We start from the raw sequence: 25,652 nt of genomic DNA, 5'->3' as shown, positions 1-25,652 counted from the left end.
CAGCTAGGGATTATCAAGATGTTACTGAATATCAATGTACAATTAATGAACTTGAAACTAAAGCCGAATAGATGCAATAGGCGGATCAGATCAGAGGTCTTACTGCAACCCTGAATGAGGCTAAGGAGAAGGTCAATACGGTTGAGACCAACCTCAAGAAGGTGCAGGACGACCTCAAGGCCTTGCAGGGTGTTTCCCAGGAGAATACTAGTCTCAAGGCGGAGGTGGAGCGCCTGAAAAAGGATGCGGAGCAGGTCCAAATGAACATCAAAGCAACAATTGAGGCGGAGCAAGACCGCCTGGTTGCTGAGAATGAAGAGGACTCCGACACCCGGATGAAGATTGCCTGGAATGCGCTCTACCCAAAAAAGGATTATGGCATTTGGGCTCTGCCTTTCCAATACGCTGAGGACATAGTGTATAGGAGAGAGAAAGGAGAGTCGGAGCCCGAGTCCTTTGAAGTCTGGGCAAACGCTGAGCTTGAGGATCCTGCAAAGGAGCTTCCCCCAGAAGGAGAAGCAATTGATCTCCAATCTGATGGGGAGGATTCCAAGAAGGAGGACCAGGTGGCCCAGCATCAGCCTTAACTTTCAGCGGCACTACGCCAACTTTTAGTTTTTTCCGGCCTGCGTGCTGAGTATCTATGTACTTTTACCAATTAAGGAGTCGGGTAGCAATCTTATTTTCTCTTTTGTCCCGGATGTTTATCCGGTTAACACTATTATCCAGTTTTTACCGGTTTGAATGAAATTTGCCGAGTGAGTCGGCTTGATGAATTTGATAATCTTTTCTGCAATTTTTATTTTTTATTTTTACCTAACTTTTTGCAGCATGCGGTAATTTAAATAGTATACCGGCTACTCTTGCCCCTGGCGGCTGTGTGGTTGGTTTTAGTACTTCTTTGATTGATTGACTTTGGAAGGTTTGATACTTTAAAGAGTATGGAATGTTCCTAAGTCAATCAATCACAGTAGTGATTGCCCCAAACCAAGTACACAACTATCTACATAATCAATAAGTAGCCGTTTTACCCAACCGGGGAGTAGGCTTGATCAAAGACTTATTCTCCCTTTTGTGGTATTCACATTTCATTTATTAGTGAACCAGGCGGGAACCTGCCGCCTAGCCCTTAATGGAACAAGAAACATATTGTTCGTCTGCCTGATGGTCCCCAGACAGCTTTAAGGCTGTCTAGGGTGCCTGCAATCCATTGCACCTGGTTCGTCTGCCCCATTGGGGTGACTAGTACAATTTCGTTGAATAACCTAATAGAGAACTTCAGTTATTAATCGGCTGATGTCTTTTGACATCCGATCTCCACACTTAACCGTTCTATTAGACTATTTTGGTCAGACAACTATGAGTTAACCAATTAGGTCGTTCAATCTTTGCCGTCTGCATGTGCTGGCAGAGCAAACGATAGAATGCCCTCTGCGACGATAACACCCGGAGGGGCGTCGCCGGACGCCATACTCATATGGGAGCAGACGAATTTATAAAATAAGTTTGCATCCGGCCATTTGCCTCAATTTAAATATCAAGTTAGCCGCTAAGTTTTTATCCTAGCTTATTTATTCAATAGACCATCTGTGATTTCCACAGTCAGTAGTAGATTGTTGCGCATGTATATATACAAAGCAATTGGAAACAAAAAGCAACTTTTCATTGATGGGCTTTTTATTTACAAAAATTTACGAGTCTTAGAAGTAGTACATTTTCAAGTTGTCTACATTCCAAGTTCTAGGCAGTCGCCTGCCGTTTGGGGTTTCCAGCCGGTAGGTGCCGTTTCTCACTTCTTCATAGATCCAGTAGGGGCCTTCCCAATTAGGAGTTAGCTTTCCTTGTTCATTGGCCCTACCAGTTGCCTTCATCTTACATAACACAAAGTCCCTAACCTTTAAGGGTCGTTTGTGTACTCTTTTGTTATAGGCACGAGTCATTCTCAGACGGTAAATCTCATGACGCAAGGCGGCATTGCCCCCGCGCTCCGGAGTGAGTCCAATGCTAGCCGCATGGCCTCCCACTTTGCCTCTTCATCGTATAGCATGACTCGTAGAGTCAGCTCATATTGCTCGATGGGCAAGTCGGCTTCAGCACCGTAAACCATGAGAAATAGGGTTTCACCGGTTGCCCCCATTTCAGTTGTCCAGATGGCCCATAGTACATTAATTAACTCTTCAGCCCAAAAACCACCGGCTCTTTTAATTTTCTTTTTAATACCGTCTGAGATGAGTTTGTTGAAGGCTTCAACTTAGCCGTTTGCTTGGGGTCGGCCGACTGATGCAAAACAATGTGAGATCCCTTGATCTCCTAACCAAGTTTTAAGATGAGGCGTCTCGAATTGAGGTCCATTATCAAACACCATAGATATGGGTACCCCAAACCGGGTGATAATGTTCTTCCAGATGAAGGAGATGACATCCTTTGTCTTGATGCCTTTAACCGCCTCTGCTTCCAGCCGCTTGGTGAAATAATCCACAGCCACTAGAATATAGCGCTTTCCGCCTGGTACAGGCGTATAAGGACCTAGAATGTCCATGCCCCATTTAGCAAATGGGACTGGGCTATGGATTGTCGTCGGGTCAGTAGCCGGGCGATGGATTAGCTTGCCAAATCTTTGACACTTATCACATTTTATTAACAAACTCCATGGCATCTGACTCAAGAATGGGCCAGAAATAGTGCCGCCTAGCTCTGACGGCTAAGGACCTGCTGCCTGCATGAGAGGCACAGTATCTCGCATGCAATTCTTCGAGAACTTCTCTCCCCTTTTCTGGGGTAACGCACTTCAATAGAGGCTTCAGAAACCCCGCCTTGAAGAGCTTTCCTTCCCTCATCTCGAAGTTTGCAGCAAGCTTCTTCAGTACGGCCGCCTCCTGGGGTGAATCAGGGAGCGTGCCGTCTGTCAGATACGCCCGAATGCCATCCATCCAAGTAGAACTTCGGTCCAGTAATCCAATGGGCTCGTCATCAGATATACTCCTCTTTTCCATAACTTCCCAGAAGACTGACTGAAGCGTATCACAGGAGGCGGAGGATGCCAATTTTGACAATGCATCCACCCGGTTATTTTCAGACCTGGGCACTTGACTTAGGTGAAATTGTTCAAGTTTCCCAGCTTCAGCTTTGACCGCCTGCAAGTATTTGATCATAGCCGGATGGGTGGCGTCATACTCACCATGGTATTGGCTAACGACCAACTGAGAGTCAGAGCAGGCGTCAATTTTTGTCGCCCCTACCGCCTTACACATGCGAATACCGACTAGCAGGGCTTCATATTCCGCCTCATTGTTTGAGGCCTGGAACTTAAACCTAGTGCATATTCATATTTATCTCCTTCCGTAGATTGACAGATTATGCCTGCACCACAGCCGTTCATATAGAGCTCCCGTCTACATGCACCTTCCAAACCTGATCAAGGTTGTCCGGAGCAACCTGCCTTGTCATTTCGACAATGAAGTCGGCAAACGCCTGACCCTTCACTGCCTTTCTCGGTTCGTAGGTGATTTCAAGACTTTGCATTTCAATAGCCCATTTGAGCATTCTACCGGATGATTCCAGGGTTGTCATTGGCCGCTTGAGGGGTTGATTTGTATAGATTACCACCGGATGTGCCAAGAAGTATGGTTTCAACTTCTTGACAGCCATGTAAAGGGCAAGGCCAAATTTCTGAGCACATGGCTAATTAAATAGACCGGGAGCTGAATACCGTCTCTCTCAGCAAGGAGAACGGCACTGAGGGCATGATCTGAGATGGCTAGGTACATATAAAGCGTCTCCTTTAGCAGAGGGCTAACAAGCCTTGGCAAAGAGTGTAAATGTTCTTTCAACTTTTGAAAGGCCACCTCAGCATCATCTCCCCATTCAAATCTAGTCTTCTTCCTGATCGCCTGGAAGAAGTAAAGGCACTTGTCACCTGACCGGCTGAGGAATCTCCCAAGCGCAGCCAGACAACCGGTAAGCCTCTAAGCTTCCTTGACAGAGCGGGGTGACTTCAAATCAATCACCGCCTGTATCTTCTTGGGGTTAGCCTCTATCCCCCTCTGATCAATCAGGAATCCGAGAAACTTCCCACACTCAACAACAAAAACACATTTTTTGGGATTTAACATGACATTATGCTGCTTGAGTGTGGTGAAGGTTTCTCGGAGATCAGCAAGGTGATTCGCCTGTAGCTTGGATTTGACTATCATGTCATCAATGTACGTCTCTACATTCCTCCCAATCTGATTGATGAAGACTGTATTAATCATCCGTTGGAAAGTAGCCGGCGCATTCTTCAAGCCAAACGACATCATAGTATAACAGAATAACCCCTGATCAGTGACGAAGGCCGTCTTCTCTTGATCTATTTTCCACAGGGGTATCTGATGGAAGCCGGAGTAGGCATCTACAAAACTCATCAAGGCATGCCCGGCTATAGAGTCGACAAGGCTGTCAATCTTTGGAAGCGGGTAACTGTCCTTTGGACATGCCTTGTTCAAGTCAGTGTAATCAACACACATGTGCCAAGTACCATTCGGCTTCTTTACAAGCACCACGTTCGCAACCCAATTAGGGAAGTTACATGGTCGAATGAACCCGGCGTCTAATAGTTTTTTGACCTCGGCAGCTGTCGCCTGACTTCTTTCCTCGCCTTGATTTCTCTTTTTTTGCCGGATGGGCTTCTTTTTTGGGTCCACGACGAGTTTGTGGACAGCAAGATCCTGGCTGATGCCAGGCATCTCTTCCACTTCAAAGGCAAAGATGTCTTTGAATTCTTTCAACAGGAGGTGCAAGTCTGCACCCAACCTTTCAAAGGCAACCGTCCCCACCTTAACAGTTCGCTCTGGACGGCTGTCATCCAGAGGAATATCAATGTGCTCACCAGTCGGGTGGGGACGGAGATAATCTGACTGTTCCCCGGTCAGTGATTGCTATTTCTTCTCCTTCTTCACCTCCACCAACTGATCAATTTTTCTTTTCTTTGCTGCTACTGGAGGGGGTGAATTAGGATCCTTAACATCGTCAAGGTCTATTGGCTCCTTCTGCAGCCGTCAGCTTGACGTCTAAGAGATAACACTCCCTTACCGTCTTCTGATCCCCGTTGAGGGAGCCAACGGAGCCATCATCTTTTTCATACTTGAGAAGCATGAGAGCTGGGATGATGACGGCCTTGCACTCGTTCAGAGTGGGTCGACCAAGAATAATGTTATAGGCGGTTAGCTCTTTAACCACCAGGAACCGGACGATCATATACCCTTCTCCCCCAACCGGATAGGTATATCAATTTGTCCGAACTGGGTGCACGACTCCTCCGCCAAAGCCAACTAATGGATGGGAGACGTCGCGCAGATTGTCCAGCTTGTAATTAAGCCTTGACAGACACTTGTAGTTGATGAGATCAGAGGAGCTACCCGTGTCTATTAGGATCCGGCCAACCAGCTGGTTGGTGACCTTGCATTCAATGACGACTAGGTCGTCACGCGGTTGGCGAACTTTGCCCCGATCCTTCTCAGTGATGAGGACGTCTGGGAATGTTCCACTAGAGGACGCCTGTCCATCATCAACTAAATGGATCATCCTCTTTAGATGATCCTTGGTTCCCCGAATGGTCGGGCCACCGCATGCGAATTCGCCTGCTATAGTGTAGATCGGATCCTTGTCGGTATCCGAGCTACTAGTAGGCTGGACAATTTTTGACGAATGCCCCGAATTCGTCTTAGAAGTCGCTTTGGATTTCAAGACATGGGACTTCAGCAAGCCCTTGTCAGCCAGACGGTCCAACGTCCGCTTGAGACTATAGCAGTCGTTGGTGTTATGGCCCACTTCCTGATGGAAGTGGTAGAATTTATTCTGGTTCTGTGACTAAACGGAACTCTTCATAGGATTTGGCTTCTCAATGGTCAGCCGGTCCTTCACCTCTGTAAAGATGGTGTAACAGTATTTATTGAATTCATACCGTGAGACATACAGTTTGAATTCTTTCTTTTTCTTTTTGGACGGCTGATCAGGTTCCTCAACCGCCCAAACTTCTTTTCTCTTTTTGCTCACTTCAGCTTTCTGAGCCGGCTGAGCAGACCGACTCTCTTTTTGCTTGTCGGACTTCTTAGAGTCCGACTGATGGCTAGACGAGCAGAGGCCGGTGGCTTGAATAAAGCTCTCCGCCTCTATCAACGCCTCTTGAAGGGTGAAAACCCTTTTCCGAACAACGTTGAACTTAAAGGTCAACTCGTCCTTCAAACCCTTGAAAAAGTCTGTATAGGCTACCTCGTCAGACAGTCCCTGGATTTGAATTCTCACCAGGTTGAACCGCCTGACATAGGAGCGAAGTCCTTCTCTATCTCCCTGCCGGATGGTGCTCAAGTCGAGACTTGTTTTCTTGGCAGGGATGTTCATCGAGAAGTTGGAGGCAAACAGGAAGGCAAGCTTCCTGAAGCTGTCAATACATTCGACTGGCAGGTTGCCAAACCATTGTTGGGAAATGCCCTTCAATGTAGCCGGGAAGCACCGACACCACATAACATCCTCCAACCCCTACATGTGCATGAGGTTGGAGTAGGCCATGAGGTGGTCCTCCGGGTTGGTGGTACCATCATAGGCACCTACCAACACATTCTTAACCTTGGCCGACTGGGCGGCCTCGGTTATCTCCTTGGTGAACGCAGAAGTTTGTTCACCAAGTTTGAGCAGACGAAGCTGCCAGTCCAGAGGTTGGACATTGTATGCCGCCTGACCCCCAAAGAGGGCCGACTTCATGAAATGAGGAGAATACGGACCGTAAACTATAGGGGGTACATACGGTGCATTCCCAATCATCTGAGGGCCAGAATGGACGGTGTTACCGCCTGTATGACTTTCATGCAAGGATTGAATATTCCCTGCAGATATGTTTTTGAAGCTGTCTGGAAAGCTCGAAGTAGAGGCTGACTCAGACAGCTGCTAACTATTTCTTGGACCCTTTTGGGGCAGAAGGATCTTGGACCAGTCAAGGGTTGCGGATGCCTTGTCCTTTGGATGCGGAGTTGGCTGCCTGTCCCTAACTGGCTTCCCCTCTCCTGAGGAGTCTTCTTTGCCGACTGACCCTTGCTTGAGCCAGCCTTGCTTTTGGTGATCAGATCCTTGATTTCACCCTTGAAACTAGTCATGAATTTCATGAGTTCGTCCCTGGTGATTGGGGCGGATCCGTTTGCCATCTGGGTTTCCCCTTTCGGCCGACCAGGGGGCCTGCATGTACTCGCCTGGCTTTCACCCCGTTCTAGAGTCTCTCTGGGACGGATGCGGCTAGAGATGAGTGAGCCATCCTTGGCCATGTATGTTTCGACCTGGGGATCATCATCCTCATTATCTGTAAAGACCTCTGACTTATTAATCGTTAGGTCAGGAGGCGGTACAGACTCTTGAACCATCCTTGAGGTACTCTCCCCACAGACAGCACCAAATGTTTCGGGTGTTTTTGTCCCTCGGGAGAGTTACAGCTCGAGGACTGATCCGACCGCGCCTGTACCTGCAAAACAACGGAGACCCCGGGTGTTTGGAGCTCCGCCTCCAACGATCAAGTTAGTACTTGAATATGAGTGGGAGAAGGTGCGGAAAATGAAATGAGATCTTCTCGGATTTCGAGAGATCAGGTGCTCTCTGATGTGAGAGAATGTAGGGTAGGTGTAATAAATTGTAGGTGTCCCCAAAATGGGGGAAATCTCCCTATTTATAGGGTCATCGTGAAATGTGCCCCTGATTAGGTCATTCTGACCTAATCCTGCTGGGCTACGGCGAATTACGGCTTTCTCGGGATTTGGGCCCTTGAGGGCCGCCTTTTTCTCCCAAATTCTGGGAGTGACACGTGTCAAATGGAGATTGGTCCGATGTGGACCAATCGAGGTATGACACTTGTCACGATCTAATTGGCCCACGTGGCATGGGTAAAATTACCCAAAACAATTATTATATTGCTTGATATATATTATTGTTATTTCTTGATCACGCCCTCTCTTGCAGGATTAAAGGGAATTTGGACTTGTAATCACGCTTAATAAGATAATTAATAATCTTGTTTAGGTTAATATGATTATAATTCAAGTGATCGCCAATAATAGTTTTGTTTGTGCATTTAAATTTAACCAACATAGATTAAACAGGTTTAGGGTTAACCTATTGATTGTATGTTAGTCAGAAAGCGCACATGAATATGAAAAGAATAAATTAGAGGCCTATTATTAGAGCAGGTTCAATCTCTTTTAAGTTGGATTTGTACCTTCATCCCCGAATATCAAGTCATGGTTCCAGACCACTATGGAGTTAGCGATCTGATGGATCGTGAAGGGGTGTAACCTTCACCCTGTGAACGATTTAAAAGTTCCTAAAACTTGTTGGCGACTTTTTTGCTCTAGCTTCCTTCCCTTTGAACGCCACCATACTTAAGTGTATGATCACAATGGGGCTCAAGTGTGGGATGCTTGAAATATTCCCTACAATACCTTCTTTACCTTTTCCCCATGCAATAGAGTATACCCGTGCAATGCACGGGATATATATTTATAGAATCATATTACAAAATTTCTAATAACAAAACTTATATTTCAAATACGAAAAGTTAAATTTTATATAGTAACTAACTCTTATATGTGACTAGCCACACCGTGTTGCCAACTATTATAGGAGTTATTTTTATTAGTTTTATAGGGGTTATCCATTCAGTGTTATAAAGGTAACCCCGTTAGTGTTATAAGGGTTATTCCAATCCAAAACTCTCATCCATTCCCGCCGAAACGTAAAATCCCTCCAATTGTGTAATAAAAATTTTAAATTTCAAAAAAAAAAAAAAAAAAAGAGCAATCTAAAATCTGGCTGATAAATACTTTGTAGGCGTGTAGCAATTATGATTTGCTAACAAAAAAAAAAAAAAAGCGCCTAAACAGAGGGATTTACAGTTTTATGCCTCTACAGTTATACTCCCTCATACTCTCAATAATGGGTAACACACAACAGCAAAAGTTGAATGAGATTATGAGAATCTGAATGGATGGAGGATACCGAACGCCATAGCCAACCCGAATCAGTCGTCAATGAAGAAGAAAGCGAAACGAAGGAGAAGCCAGAGAAACCGGAAAGGCGATCAAGTAGGCGACTTTCAGAAATGGGATTAAAGATCTTTCTCCTTCTTATTATGGGATTCTGTTTTGCTATCAAATCAGCGTATATAGTTAGTCAGTGTTTGTTGCAGTTGAGTTACTTAGAATGGCAGTTGAAATGGATTAATATGAGTGAGTACACAGACAACACAATATATGCTTCTTTCACATTCGCATATTGGCCCTATTTGGGAGTTAGCTGTTAGAGGTTAGCTGATTAAGTTAGCTATTAGAGGTTAGCTGATTTGACTAACTGATTATAATAGTTGTTTGTGTAAAAGTGTTTGGTAAGTAGCGGTTAGCTGTTAGTTGTTTCATAAATAAAATAACCAAAAAGCTATAAACTCTTCCAAAAAGCTCCTAATATGAGCTTTTTGAAAAAGAGCTTTTTCATCCCAAAACTCTCTTTCAAATCTCTAACTACCAAACACCCCAAATAGCTTTTTGAGTTGGTCAAACCTCTTTTTTTTTCCTCAAACCTCTAACTCCCAAACACCCCTATTGTCTACACATGGATGGGAGACATCATTCTTAATACTTTGTGATACAATCAATAATTTGATACAAAAACAATGGCTAAATTTATGATTTAAAAGGAATGAACAAAAACCCTATCATACCTATTTGCAAGATTTATATTAAATTACTCATTTCCAACACTTAACCACATCACTCCAAAACCCCAATCCTACAATTTGGTGTAATCTTTTTTTTTTTTTTTTTTTTTTGGTTGTCAATAACTTCTACTTCTCTAAATTTAAGATTAAATAAATAAATCACTTCCACTATTACTATTACTATTTTGCAATACAATATATATTTCCATATATAATTGCACATTTTTTAACAACATTCAACTACAAGCATATTTCTTATGTTTTTTCATCTTATAAAAAAGTTAATATATAAACTACCCACTTTACTTTTTAATTTTTGAGGGAACTACCCACTTTACTTAATATTACAAATATACACAATAATTTTTTATAACACAATATTGGAAGGAATTTATATTATAATTGCACGTTTCATTTTTTAATTTTGTATTATCCCAACTCTTGAAAACTTCAATCTTATTATTATAGGCATTCTATTTATTTTTGAAAATAATATAGCCCCCAATAAGTTCACTAACTTTTAACTGGCCACTTTATGAAATTACTCGGTTACTGTTATAATGGTTACTCCGTCACGGATATAGAACTTACTTAGTTAATAATATAGGGGTTATGCTGTTTTCAGGGTTACGCAAAAAGTATAATAAGGGTTTACCATTTCAATATAATACAGGTCACTTCATTTTTCTACCAGTAACCCTACGCTGTTGCTGCGCACAGAAAACTAACACGCTAGCATAAGATCCATAATTTTCCTTTTAAAAAAACTTCCTATATTGTATTTATTTTAAAATCGTTCTATGTGATATATATCCCGTGCATTTTGCACGGGTACACTCTAGAGGTAGCAATTATAATATGGATTAATTGTTATTATTAGAGCTACGAAATTATCATCAAAAATTAATACTCCAAACACAAAATTCATCATAATAAATAAAGTAGGTTGTGAAGACGGCGTAGGTTGAAGAAAGTAAAGTCGCATCCGTGTGTAAGCAAAAACGGAGTAAAAGAAAATGAAAGGACATGAACGTATTAACAGAAATGTGTAAAATGCATTCCCACTAATAAATCCAATCAAATAATTAACACAAAATTTGTTTTTACCTTGAAATTAGGGAAGAAGAAGATGAATTAGTAACACCAAAAAGCACCTATCTCAAGTGAATCCACGAAGAAAAAGAAGGTAACGGCGAAGACGACGAAGAAAACAACGGTCGACGGCGTAGATGTATGACTTTGCCGGAATTGTGTGAGCTAAATATTGGTTACCTGATTGAAAGCCCAAGCAATCAGATTTGTGATTTTTTTTTTTGTGTGAGTGAAATGAGTATTGCAAAGTATGTAGTATATAATCCATACTCTATTACTCTGTTGTAGTGTGTGCAATTATGGAGTAGTGTGGTGGAGTTAAGATAACTGCCTACCACGATTTGGGGTTTTTCCTTTTTTTTTTTGACATAAATTATGAAATCAGATAGATAGTGTAGTTATTTTAATATCTGGTAACATCCACTACTCTAGTTAAGAAAAGATAGATAGAGTAGTGATACGACTATCGCGTGTCTACCAAATATAAACCTAACTAAAACCTCCTAAAATGTAGTAGGGTAAGCTAGGGTCGATCCCACAGAGAATTGGATTATCAAATTATTACTTGTGTAAGTTAGAAACCCCTGTTTTGAAGAAACAATGATATGATCTAATAAATAAACTACTGACTAGATAACAAATAAAGCACGGAGAAGTAAACTAATAAAAATTAAAATACGATAAAATCAAAAATAATGAAATAGGGAATCGGGAGATGTATTATAGCATTGGAGTATCAATTATTGCTCATCGAATTATACGAATTACATTTATATCTTAATGTTAACCAAGGAACACAAACAAGCATTCAAAACTTCCCTTAATTGCATATATACCAAACAAGCTCTCGGAATATTGTCTAACTAACTAATAATCTAGAACAAGCTCTCTAGACTCGATTAATTAGCCGCATTAATAACAAGGAAGTAGTTAACTTAAGCCACGAGTCTCACAAGCTCGGACTTGTGCAACTCAAAGGGTTGATAATCTTAGGTGTGAGACAAGTTTTAGTCACCAATCAAACACCTAATCACTACTAATGGTATTAGCTAGAACAATTACGGATCACAAGCTAAAATTCTGGTCGTCAAACTAACAAATTATACTAAAGATGGCCGGTCTCAAACATAATCAACTAGTTCGTAATTCAAGCGGATTATCAAACCAATTAAGAATATAAACATAATACCCAAGGACTACAACATATCAATTCTCACAATCCAATATCCAATGCATAATTAATCTCCCTACCTCCCTAATAATTTAGCCTGACATATCAAATATTGAGGTAGCTATAATATAATGCATAAAAATCATAATCAAACTAATTAACAAAACAAATAAACGAAAATAGAACTAACAATTAAATTAATCTAGCAAATTGAATTGTATACTAACTAAGTATACTGTCGCATTCAAGCAAAGAAAGCAAAGTGAAAGCATTGACTTTCATTATTATTCTCCAACAGCAAAATTAATACTACTACTTCAAGATAAACCATGACTCACAATTTAATGAAAAAAAATGAAAACAAAAATACAGTACCAAATCTTCCAGTGAAAATCGATCAGAGTAAACACAAACTGAACCGAGTTGCCTTCTAGTCCGTCTTGCTTATATGAAGCTCTTCACTTTGCTGCTCTCTGTTCGTTGCTAGATGTCCCCCCTCTATTTCAGATAAACTACTCCATTTATTCGTGAAACCTAGCCCAGAAAAATCCCCAAAAATATGGATCTGATAACTCCCAAAAACTCCCCTCCAAAAGATAAGATACTAGTCTTCGATTCTTCTCAGCAGCTCCGGGTATCTTGCTCCAATAATTATCCAATTCCATCTCTATCTTCTCTATTGTTATGATTGATACTCGCACAAATCGCTCCATGGTTTACAAGTGAGTGAAACTCTCAATTTCCCACTCACTTTTCTTTTGCTTTGCTGAGTGAAACCTTGGAGTACCTCAAGGCCCATGTGTCTATTTGCACTCAAATATTGTTAGGCTTAAATTATGTGACTTAATTTAGTCTTGTGAGCTCCGCTTCTTTTGATCCAAGTAGTGGCTAAATGCTTTTTGCTACCATACTCTTCTTTCCTACAAACAAATAAATAAAAATAGTAGTATCTCGTATCCGGGAAAGAAAATATTTATAATACTCTTAAATCATCAAATGTCGATATAAAATCAAGAGTTTAATCTATAAAAATAATATACTTTTACGACTCTATCAAGTAGTTATTTTCAACTCCACTTTCATTTACACTACCCACACATACACTATTCCTTAACTACACATAAATTATGAAAGCTTAGATCACTACTATAGTACAATATCCGTAGTTAACCACAAAAACAACCACAAAAAATAAAAAAAAAAAAAAAAAAAAAAAAAAACAACAACAAAGGCCTTATACTTCGTATTCATAACAGAGAAAGAGTATCATTGTCAAGGTAAGTTTTAATTTTCTATTAGATATTTCTTGGATTTTGTCATTAACCTTTGTTGAATGGTAAATCGAAGTAATTTGGTTGAATTTATGCTGTTAAGATTTTTGATTAATTGGTTGTCTCAAATTGGTTTAAAATGCTTTGGGGAATTTCTGTTAATATTTTGTTAGCTTAATTTTTCTAGGATTCTGAGATCTTTATGTAGTATGTTTTTGGCTTTTAGTTTATAGGATTTGCTTATCCTTCCAAGTAGAGTATCCTTCCAAATAGAGGTAACAATATAATTTACATATATTTTAACTTTATTATACTTTATTATGTACATATATGATATATCATGCAAGTTTCATGTTTACAAATAAAGTATAGTTGTTTTTTTGCTCTAAATTTGATGTGGGTATGTTTCATCATTTCATGATTTATTGATTTATATTTCAATTTGTTTGTGTAAGTAATCAATAATTATTTGGTTTTTATCCACTATTATTTTAATATTTTTCCTAATAACACATACTACCCCAAAAAACTACCTATTTAATTATATTATTCAATAAATTTCTTTTTAGAAACACCAATGTTACAAGGAATTCATATTATAACTGTGCATTTTTTTTTCCTAAATTATGTGCCCTTCAACTTTTTAATTTCACCATAAGTTCCACTACTTTTATTTTTTTAATTTCATACATTCCTATCAATAACTTAAAATGTGACATTTTATTACCTCAAAAAAATAAAATAAAATAAAATATACATCATATTTTTCTTTTCTTTTTAGTTATATTTTTAATTTTATTTTTTTATGTTATATTTTTATTTTTTAAATCTTATTAATAGTTATAACCCGTGCATTAACACGGGCACATACTAGTTGATTCGCAATAAACAGCAATTTGCCGTATAATGTTACTCGTATTATCTAAGGATAATATTTAAAAAAAATTAATTCAGGCGAAGTTTTTAATAATGGGATAAACAATCAAATTTAGGAAATTATATTTTAGATAAGTTGTTGTTTCCTACAAAAAGTACCTAGTTATTTATATCTTTATCAAAAATCCTACATTATATTAAACTCTAATATTTGTCAAAGAATTAAAAAAAAAAATTAGTTAACTCTACTAGAAATCACTATATATTTGAGGACCATTAAGTTGCCAAAGGAGAGTGAGGAATAGTTTAAGTGGTTAGAGCTTCCCTCTCGGTCCAAGGTGATCCTGAAATCGATTCTCACCAGTAGTAAAATGAATGATTTAGAGTTGATGCACGAATTGCTTAATGTAGAGTTCTCTACTACTCATGGCGGTAATAAAAACGAGCGTGCCTTCTTTTGTATCAATTGTAGAGGGAGGACTTTGACAAAGAAACAAGTAGATGATGATCATAAAACTCATCTAGTGTTTCGATGTAGGGTCTGTTCACATCACATCGGCTATTTAGTAAAAGATATTGAAAAAGTATTTGATCTTTCGGAAGTATGTACATACATCATCAACCGTGAAAATATTTGCTATCCAAAATCTAGAGCTACTAAACCGATTGATAGAACCAACAACAATAAAAACAAAGCTTATTGTGTGACATGTAACTATGTTTTAATAAAGGATGTAAAGTTTTGCTCGATTAACTGTAAGCTTATTGGTTCGGATAGTGGGTTGCAACAGCATCGTGGTGAGATATTTTTTCCCCTAATCTTTCGTACCCAATTAAGATCGGAGTGTATCCGTGCAAAATACACGGGATATATATCACACAGTAAGATATTAAAATGAATACAATGTAGGAAGTTTTTTTTTAAAAGGAAAATTGTGAAACTTATGCTAGCGTGTTTTCTGTGTGCTGCAATTCCGTAGGGTTATTGGTAGAAAAATGGAGTAACCTGTATTATATTGAAATGGTAAACCCTTATTATACTTTTTGAGTAACCCTGAAAACAGTATAACCCCTATATTATTAACTAAGTAAGCTCTATATCCGTAACGGAGTAACCATTATAACACTAACCGAGTAATTTCATAAAGTGGCCAGCTAAAAGTTAGTGAACTTATGGGGGGCTATATTATTTTCAAAAAAAAATAAAATGCCTATAATTTTAAGATTGAAGTTTTCAAGCGTTGGGATAATACAAAATTAAAAAAATGAAACGTGCAATTATAATATAAAATCCTTATTGTGTTATAAAAAATTAGTGTGTATATTTGTAATATTAAGTAAAGTGGGTACTTCCCTCAAAAATTAAAAAGTAAAGTGGGTAGTTTATATATTAACTTTTTTATAAGATGAAAAAACATAATAAATATGCTTGTAGTTGAATGTTGTTAAAAAATGTGCAATTATATATGGAGATATATATTGTATTGTAAAATAGTAAAAGTGAAAATAATTTATTTATTTATTTTTTTTATCTAAAATTTAGAGAAGTGGAAGTTATTGACAACCAATAAAAAAAAGAAAAAGAAAAGATAGATAGAGTAGTTATTTTCAACAAAAATAAAAAATAAAAAAAAAAATAAAAAATAAACCAAAAAAGAAAAAGAAAAAGAAAAGAACCACCAACAAACTCCAACTACACTATCGTGAATTAAGACTTCTATTTCTATCTTTTCTTTGGGTTCAGGTGTTTATTTTATTTTTTATATTTTTACTTTTTGTTAAAAAATGCACGGATACACTTAAGCTAGAGTAGTAGTGGAATGTTGTTAAAAAATGTGCAATTATATATGGAAATATATATTGTATTGTAAAATAGTAATAGTAATAGTGAAAGTGATTTATTTATTTAATCTTAAATTTATAACAATAGTTAAGAAATATATTTTATTTTTTAACCCAAATTTATAACAATGGAAATATATAACCTATAACAATAAATTTATAACAATGAAAATATATGTAGCTTTGACGGTTTGTACTTAAGTAAAACTGTAGTCATGTGGGATCTTGTTAGATTTGTCTTTACTTATACACTTTTAATATCAAATGTTTATAATTTTTACATGTCGGGAATCAAAGATATTAACGATTGAAATGCATCGGCAAGCGTGAAAAGAGAAGTGTTGCAACTATAAAAAACTGAGGAAGTATATTGGAGGTTATAGCAAAAATAAATAAATAAATAAATAAATAAATAAATTAAATGAATTTAAAAAAACCAATGCATAAGATTTGAGAATTTGGCTTTTGGAGGATTGTAGTTAACTGACTGTACAATTATATAAATTTTTTTTTTTTTTTTTTTTGGAAATAACTACCCTATCTATCTTTTCTTTTTCTTTTTTTTTTGGTTTATTTTTTATTTTTTTTATTTTTTATTTTTGTTGAAAATAACTACTCTATCTATCTTTTCTTTTTCTTTTTTTTATTGGTTGTCAATAACTTCCACTTCTCTAAATTTTAGATAAAAAAAAATAAATAAATAAATTATTTTCACTTTTACTATTTTACAATACAATATATATCTCCATATATAATTGCACATTTTTTTAACAACATTCAACTACAAGCATATTTATTATGTTTTTTCATCTTATAAAAAAGTTAATGTATAAACTACCCACTTTACTTTTTAATTTTTGAGGGAAGTACCCACTTTACTTAATATTACAAATATACACACTAATTTTTTATAACACAATATTGGAAGGATTTTATATTATAATTGCACATTTCATTTTTTTAATTTTGTATTATCCCAACGCTTGAAAACTTCAATCTTAAAAATATAGGCATTTTATTTATTTTTGAAAATAATATAGCCTCCCATAAGTTCACTAACTTTTAGCTGGCCACTTTATGAAATTACTCTGTTAGTGTTATAATGGTTACTCCGTTACGGATATAGAGCTTACTTAGTTAATAATATAGGGGTTATACTGTTTTCAGGGTTACTCAAAAAGTATAATAAGGGTTTACCATTTCAATATAATACAGGTTACTCCATTTTTCTACCAATAACCCTACGGAATTGCAGCACACAGAAAACACGCTAGCATAAGTTCCACAATTTTCCTTCTAAAAAAAAACTTCCTACATTGTATTCATTTTAATATCTTACTGTGTGATATATATCCCGTGCATTTTGCACGGATACACTTTCACTATTACTATTACTATTTTACAATACAATATATATTACCATATATAATTGCACATTTTTTTATAAATTTAAGACTAAATAAATTTAAGCTATATATATTTCCATTGTTATAAATTTGGGTTAAATATATTTAAGTGCAATTTTAAAAATACACTATAGAATATATATTTCCATTGTTATAAATTTGGGTTAAATATATTTAAATGCAATAGTTAAGAAATATAAATTTAAGACTAAATAAATTTATAACAATAGTAATAGTAATACACTATAGAATATAGCTTATATAGTTAAGCGGTCAGGTAACTCTTTGGCTCACCTCCACTACTCTAGTTAAGAAAAGATAGATAGATAGATAGATAGATAGAGTAGTAGCTATCACAATGGGGCTCAAGAAAGAGTACAACATAATGGCTGAGTACGTGCCATGCCGCCTAGCCCTTGATGATACTTGCCTCACATTCACTCCCGCTCAAATACACTAATCCCTCCAAAAAAAACCTACATTCAAATTTAAAATTCTAAAAACAAATTAACTTATTAAAAAATAAATAAAAAAAAAATAACTTCCCACTACAAAGTACAAACTACCCACTAAAAAAACTGAAGGCAAGTTTATTTAACAATTACACAGTTAAAATAAATCCACTAAACAAATTGTTCTCTATTTCATAATCTCAAGTTCTTAAATCTTAATGCAATACTCCCAAATTAATCCATTTTGAAGGAAAAAACAAAAAAATAAAAATATAAAAAATAAAATAAACACCTGAACCCAATAATGGGTAACACACAACAGCACAAGTCGAATGAGAATCTTAGTGGCTGGAGGATATGGAACACCATAGCTAACCCAAAGAAAAGTACAATCCCCAACTCTCGTGAATTTGGGTTTTTTTTTATTTATATAACCACCAATATTTTACTTCATTTAATTTTCTTTTATGTATAATGTATTCAGTGCTTTGTACGGGTATGCTCTATACTAATATATAATTTAAGAGTAATTTAATGAGGTTTCTCCAAAACCTCAATCCTCAATTCTCATGTACTATTTTTTTTTTCCCACTATCCCAAAATAACTTCCACCTTTATACTTCCTCCGTTAGGAATTACTCGTAACAAAGAGGTATTATTTGTAAGACATAAAATATTCCTTTGTTGCAAGTAATATGTAACGGAGGGAGTATTTTTTTTTAAAAAAAAAAAAAAATCTCCAAATAACTTCCACTACTGCTTTTTTTTTTTTAGTATTTGTCCTAATAAATCTCCAAATAACTTCCACTTTACTCTTTTTATTATTTTTGCGTATAATAATACAAGGAATTCCAATAATTACCAACATTTCACTTTGTGTTGATTTCCTTCGCGTATTATATAATCCGTGCATTAGCACAAATGCACAGGTATGCACTTTGACTAAAATTTCTAAAAAATGTTCAATAACTACCTTATTATTAGTCCAATAATCATCAACAAAAAAAAAAATATACAATATGTTTTTGGTGCAACAAACCACCAGTGTAGTTACTGATAAAGTAGGTTGTGAAGGAAATGCACGGGAGTATAATATATAATTATAATTTTTCGTACCCACAAAATTTGTTTTTTACCTTGAAATTAGGGAAGAAGAAGATGAATTAGTAACACCAAAAAGCACCTATCTCAAGTGAATCCACGAAGAAAAAGAAGGCAACGGCGAAGACGACGAAGAAAACAACGGTCGACGGCGTAGATGTATGACTTTGCCAGAATTGTGTGAGCTAAATATTGGTTACCTGATTGAAAGCCCAAGCAATCAGATTTGTGATTTTTTTTTTGTGTGTGAGTGAAATGAGTATTGCAAAGTATGTAGTATATAATCCATACTCTATTACTCTGTTGTAGTGTGTGCAGTTATGGAGTAGTGTGGTGGAGTTAAAATAACTGCCTACCACGATTTGGGGTTTTTCCTTTTTTTTTTTTTTTTTTTTTGAAATTCAAATCTAATACTCAGTAGGATAGGCTGTTTAGAGAGACTAGATGAAGCCCGTGCGATGCACGGTTTGTTTTTTTTGTATTTATGAGATAAAATTTGTTATATATTTAAATAAAATCCCTAATATTAAAAGATAATATTTAATTAATTTAAACTTAAAAATCTCACTCGCCAATTTTGCTCACGTGGCATTTGAATTATTTAATTCTAAAAGAAATTAATAATCTCTTATTTAATTGGCTACTACTAACATTTATAATCCTACATGGCGCGCTGAGAAAATTAGATCCTACGTGGCTCTCTATAAACTCGGGAAAAAACTCCCCTTTATATATATACTAGATGAAGCCCGTGCGATGCACGGTTCGATCTATTTTTTTTTTAAAAAAAAAAAATTTCATATTTATGTGATTACATTTGTTATTTTATTAGTTGTACGTAATGTATCATTTTCTCCGTATTTGTTTTAAATATTAGATAAAATTCCTAATCTCAAAAGATAATATTTCGTATTTAATTAATGTAACTATTAAAATCTCATTGGTCAATTATGCTTATGTGGCACTTGAATTATTTATTGGATATAACTATAATTTATAATCCTACGTGGCACGTTAACTTATCTTAGGTGGCATAATCCTATTGTAGCGTTTTAAAAATATTAATCCTATGTGGCGCTCTAATAATTTTTAAAAAATAAAAATCCTACGTGGCGCTCTAAAATCTCGGGAAAAAACTCCCTTTTATATATATATATTAGATTAGATTAGATTAGGTGGAAAAGGCGGGAGTGAATGAGAGCTTAGAATTGGGGGTTTGGAGGATATTGTGCAATCTAATAGATTTCACGCACTTCTTATGATATTGTGCCTATAATTCCTCTCTTCCCACTCTCTCTCCCCCACACTCTTTCTCTCTCCTCCATTGAAGCGACTTACTTTGAGCTTCCATTGATGCATACTCTGGGCTTTCTAGTTTTTTTTTTTTATTTATTTTTTTATTTTTTTATTGTGAGTCTAGACAAGTTAGGGTTCTTAAATTAGGTGGATTATCGAACAATTTCATAATCTCAATTTTCTGAACATCATCGCTCGATCGAATTGATTTAATTATCACAAGTTGCTGGTATGTATTTTGAAATAATTGAATTTATTCTAGTATAATTTGTTGAAAATTTCTCTAATTAGTTGTTAAATGCTATATTTTCTCAAATATTGTGCTACTATTTGTTTAATTAGGGTTTTCGTAAGTAACTGCTTCAATAATTCTGATATTATCAATTTTGTTAAATTAATTTTTCCTATTTTGCTAGTTTAATTGAGAGAAAGAGAACGATTAAGGTGAGTAATCTTCTTGATATACTTCCTGATCTACAGTCTTACAGCAGTACTACATTTTTTTTTATTATCAATTTTATGGTTTCTTGCGTTTTTTTTTTAAATTTTCGTGTTTTCATTTTTCCTGATTCTGCTCACATTTCTTATTCTTTACTATTTAATTTATCTGAATGTATTGGACACATTGCTATTAGTTGTTCAATTCTGCACAATGTCGTGTATATGTGTTGAAAAATTAGATCATGTTGTTGTTAGGTGTTGGATTCACAATTTTACAATACTAATTTCTAAATGAAAACCTAATCTAACCCCAATAGAGAGATAAGAACCAGGATTAATTTCCTCAATGATTACCTTGCAAGGAAGAAGGAATTCTTGAGAAACTCTGATGAAACTGATCAATTCGGATACACAAAAATGACATTAGTACGCTGGTTCAATCTTTAGTTGGTTTTTGTAGTTGTTCCAATCTTTAGCTGGTTCAAGTAATCTGATTCTGAAATGTGGTTGCTTGTAATCTTCTCATTTTATTGCATCTGTTAGTTTTGTTAGCTGCATTAAATAGGACAGAATGAAGTACGCTGTTTTGATTTGTGACTTTATGGCTATGGATATATCTCATATTTTTTAACAGAGTTGGCTTGTTCTTTGGTCATGGCACAAGGAGAGCCTGTTACTACTCACATAGAACCTGTACAGGCTAATGACACACCTAGGAGACCCAAGATCCTTCTAGCTGCAAGTGGAAGTGTTGCTGCGATCAAGTTTGGGAACCTCTGTCATTGCTTTTCTGAATGGGCTGATGTAAAAGTAGTGGCATCTAATAAATCTGCATTGCATTTTATTGACAGTGTGACAATTCTAGAGGATGTGATGTTGTACACAGATGAGGATGAATGGTCTAGTTGGAGTAAAATAGGTGACAATGTCCTTCACATTGAGCTTTGCAGGTGGGCTGACATCATGGTTATTGCCCCTCTTTCAGCAAATACACTTGGCAAGGTAATTCAACTCTTTCCATTATGTATCATCTCATTCATCTGGTCACGTATCTAACTATTCTCATTCAAGATTTAGATATGCCATTTGCAGAATTGTCAATGCACTCTTTTAGGTTAAGCACTAATACATTAACCTCACTTCATAAAAAGATGTGCAATACCTCAATTAGCACTCATTATGGATTAAAGAGAATGTATATTCACTTTTAAAAAAAAATCTTGCCTCTACATTGTCATTTTCTAAAGGCTGTTAGGCTACGTCTATCATGAATTAAGACTTTCTGAGTCATAACACTATATAATTTGAACGTAATCAGTCCAACTATCTCCCTCTCTCATAAATTATAAGTATTTTAGGTTGAATAAACATGCAGGTTAAGATGGACTGTATATGATGATTTGCTGGGAAAGTCAATGTCTCAAACTTAACCTTGTGTATTTGATAAAAATATATGGATATATGAAGGCATTCTGAAATTTTATGGAAATTAATCCTTCTTATGAATTCGAATTTGTTATGCTGAGGTGAAACTGATCTCTCTGTTTCTTGTAATATATTATGGGAGACAAAAATGAATTGTTATGCAAATGTTTTTCTGTGAAATTTATCTAGTTTTTGTGACTTGTACGTACATTCACTAATGTTGTGAAATTTATCTAGTTTTTGTGAAATTTCTTGTAAGTTTGACTTATATTTTTTTGGTTATAATTAAAGGCCTCAAGGAGAGTACTATACTTGTATCTTCGTCTGCATTGGGCTTCAATTTTTCTAATCAATTTTAATTTCTCTTTATAATGTATTATATCTTGCGAACACGCCTGCTTTTAGTGTGATTGGTTTTTTGCTATATATGTCTATTTGCTGTAATCTGTACTGGTCTGAGATATAATGTGACAAAGATTACCTTCTTAATTAAGTGAAAGAACCTTTTAATGAACTTTGTATATCTAATTAATCTTTGCAGTTGTTTAACTCAAGTTCCTTTCCTTTTTTTTTAGTGCTGGATTTTTCTATAATCCCATTTTGATTTGTTTGTGTGTTTTATTTATCAGGGGATCTAGATCCGATAGTAAACAGTGCTAGAGGTGGATACTGAAGCTCAAGAAGATGCTTCCTGAATTGGTCCCAAATTGCTTTACTTGAGAAATTGGAGAAACATGAGAAAGAAGTGATAATACGGTCCAATGAATGGTTGAAAATATTGTTTGGGGGACAAAATGATTTAGTTTAAACTTTTAATTGTTTTTTCTTAGTTTAACAAGTGAGAAATTAATTTTTTTAATATTCCTTATAGATAACAATGTACAAACTTTTAATTTATAATAATAAAATTCAAATTCTTTTAAATTTTTTTTTTTATAATTATCATTTTTATTAATTGTTATTATATTGGAATTAGGTATATGCATTGTGTGGCATCAAGTATAGGGAACCGTGGCATTAGGTATAGTGAATCGTGGCATTAGGCATATGAAACCGTGGCATTAGGTATTATAGCTAATGCCACATCAATAATGGTGTCGTTGCATCAAGTATTGATCTAACGCCACAGATTATTGATGTCGTGGCATTAGGTGTCATATGCCGTTGCATTAGACCTACTGCAACGCCAGCAGATACCGCGGTACATAGCCGTTGCATTAGGCGTAATGCCACGGATTTTGATGCCTCATACAATGGATTTGAGGGTTGCAATAGGTAAAAAATGTAGTAGTGATGTCTAGCCATGCGATCATACCACGAGTCTAAATAAACTCACCTAATCACACATGTTGAGTCGTTGCACACACTTTGTCTTCGAGTAATGTACTATATTGTTTATGATTGTATATTAGGACCATGCATGCGTCGTTTTCCGTCGTAATAGGAATGAGTGGAGAACTTCTCATTGGTTTTGAAAATTCTTTCATACTCTTCCTTTCCAATTCGAGTATTGAGTTAATGCATTAAGCGAGTTCATCCTTCCACAGTACTTGAGTCTAAAATCACTAGGCAATAATTGGAAGAATAAAGGGAACATCATTCCTTCCTACTTTCTTTCCAATAAAAGTATCAACATCAACAAACTTCTTTCCTCACCAGGCGGCAAGAAGTAACTCATAAACAGTCACGAAGACAAAGCACAATGCTAGCTTCTCACCAAGATTTCATGTTTTCTTTTTCTTTTGTATCAAATCCTTCCCCCTAAAAAGTCTAGCATAGGTTCCCCTTATCCATGTGTTTATGTACCTTCTTCATAAATGAGCATCTCTTTCTTACATTCGATCATGTAATTAGCAAAAAAAAAAAAAAAAAAAAAAAAATCAATTGCCGAACTAAACACAAGGTACACCAATGATTTAAGACACCTTTGCAACCCTGTCATTCCCCTTAAACCATTTTCAAACACTCATTCCATTTCTTCATTAACCACTTTGAGCCTCGTCTAACGTTTGGTCTCATTTATTCAACCCACATTCACCTAACCATGGGATGGGAAGGTGTGTAATTTGTATAACATTCAAAAGCAAGTAAAGGAAAAAAAAAAGCAGCAAAGCAACAATAAAACAATGTCTAAATGCAAGTGTTTCGATGTCTTTGATATGAACACGTCTCAAATTGCATCTCTCATCGAGTGTTTGGTACTGTGCCTGAGAAACATGAATGCGAAGTGAGTGATGGACTGCATGATCTGAGATTACCCACATTAATTCAAAAGAATGAAAAAAAAAATGTTGAAAATAAACTTGCAAAATTCAAAATTTTCAAATTCACAATTACACATCTTGGGGATTCTCTAGGGTCTTGAGCCTTTTACCCTTTTCTTTTTTAAACCATCAACTTAACCACATTACAACCCTTGAAAGACCTCTTTGAGGTGTACATACACTTGTGCAAAGTTCGGTTAGAGCTACGTTCGGCCTGATTCCTAATGGATACGTAGACAACCTCACATTGAGGTGCGGCCATATTCACATTCATATGCATGATCGAGTCAAAAAAATTCCAATGCTTATCCTTACCAATATAGATCTAGACTTGGGGACTTGACCCCACATCACTTAGCCTACCTAGCCTAAAGCGTCACCATCTCAACTCTTCTCACATCTATTTCCATCACCATAACCTTTGCAGCCTCACCTTAGTATCACTCTAACACACACCATACATACATTACCATATCATCCTTCCCTTAGGAACCTTTTATCATGAAATCTTGTTCCCCTACCGCGCATGATTCATCATCTTTCAAGACAACTCAAAGAAATAATGTTTACTTGCTTAGCTTCCAAACCTAGGCAATATTCATTGCTTCATGCATCGCATACCATGCTTAGCTCTTTGACCTTAGCAACATCCATTATGCAATACTCATCAATCACTTCATCTATATACGTGCTTAGCTTCCAGACCTAAGTGACATTCAAGATCGTTTCTTTACACCATATATGATGCTTAACTCCATGACCTAAGTTCATTCATCTATCGTGTCGCATGATGTAATTGTACTTAGCCTCATGGCCTAAGAACGTGCATCATGCATACATTATTTTCAAGACAAGCAATTCAATCCATATGATTCATTTCGTCTTGCTCAACGAGGAAGTTCAAAACTTCTTTCCTTTTTCATGTCCTTTCTTTTGAGGAAGTTCAAAAACTTTTTCAAAATTTTTTTCATCGAGGGAAGGTCGAAAACAAAACTTTTTTTCACGTCTTTCTTTTTCGAGAGAAAGTCGGTACCCTCCACTCATGACAAAAATGATGGAAATTTTTTGCTTTTGCATCTTCGTTTGCTTGTGTCTGCACACACACTCAAATCATACACACACACACAAGTCATACACATGTCATGTCATGTCATGTCAAGTCAAGTTTGGTCAAGTCAGTTAGTCAAGTCAATCGTAGTCTATACGGGTCCTTTGGCAAATTTTATTTTGCTGGTCTCACCTACAACCTATGTTCGGGGATAAGCAAACCATCTACAGCCCACATTCG

The 25,652-nt window shown here is 36.1% G+C and overlaps 1 protein-coding gene across 2 annotated transcripts; it reads left to right on the top strand.

The window, feature by feature from the left end:
• Positions 1-20,203: 20,203 nt before the first annotated feature.
• On the top strand, positions 20,204-23,018 carry LOC145578956 (phosphopantothenoylcysteine decarboxylase HAL3b-like). Of its 2 annotated transcripts, XM_081636253.1 has the most exons (3): positions 20,204-21,439; positions 21,527-21,677; positions 22,730-23,018. In XM_081636253.1, exons 1-3 carry the CDS (start codon positions 21,330-21,332, stop codon positions 22,736-22,738), a joined length of 270 nt encoding a protein of 89 aa, XP_081492379.1. In that variant the 5' UTR covers positions 20,204-21,329; the 3' UTR covers positions 22,739-23,018. The 2 variants fall into 2 exon arrangements, with proteins under 2 accessions (XP_081492379.1, XP_081492378.1); XM_081636252.1 differs by having other exon boundaries at positions 20,204-21,677.
• The last annotated feature ends 2,634 nt before the right edge of the window (positions 23,019-25,652 follow it).

This window comes from Chenopodium album, chromosome 14, assembly GCF_948465745.1.
Source record: "Chenopodium album chromosome 14, dcCheAlbu1.1, whole genome shotgun sequence".
Taxonomy (NCBI): Eukaryota; Viridiplantae; Streptophyta; class Magnoliopsida; order Caryophyllales; family Amaranthaceae; genus Chenopodium; species Chenopodium album.
Note: the sequence above shows the minus strand (reverse complement) of the source record. Positions and strands in the feature narration are given on the sequence as shown.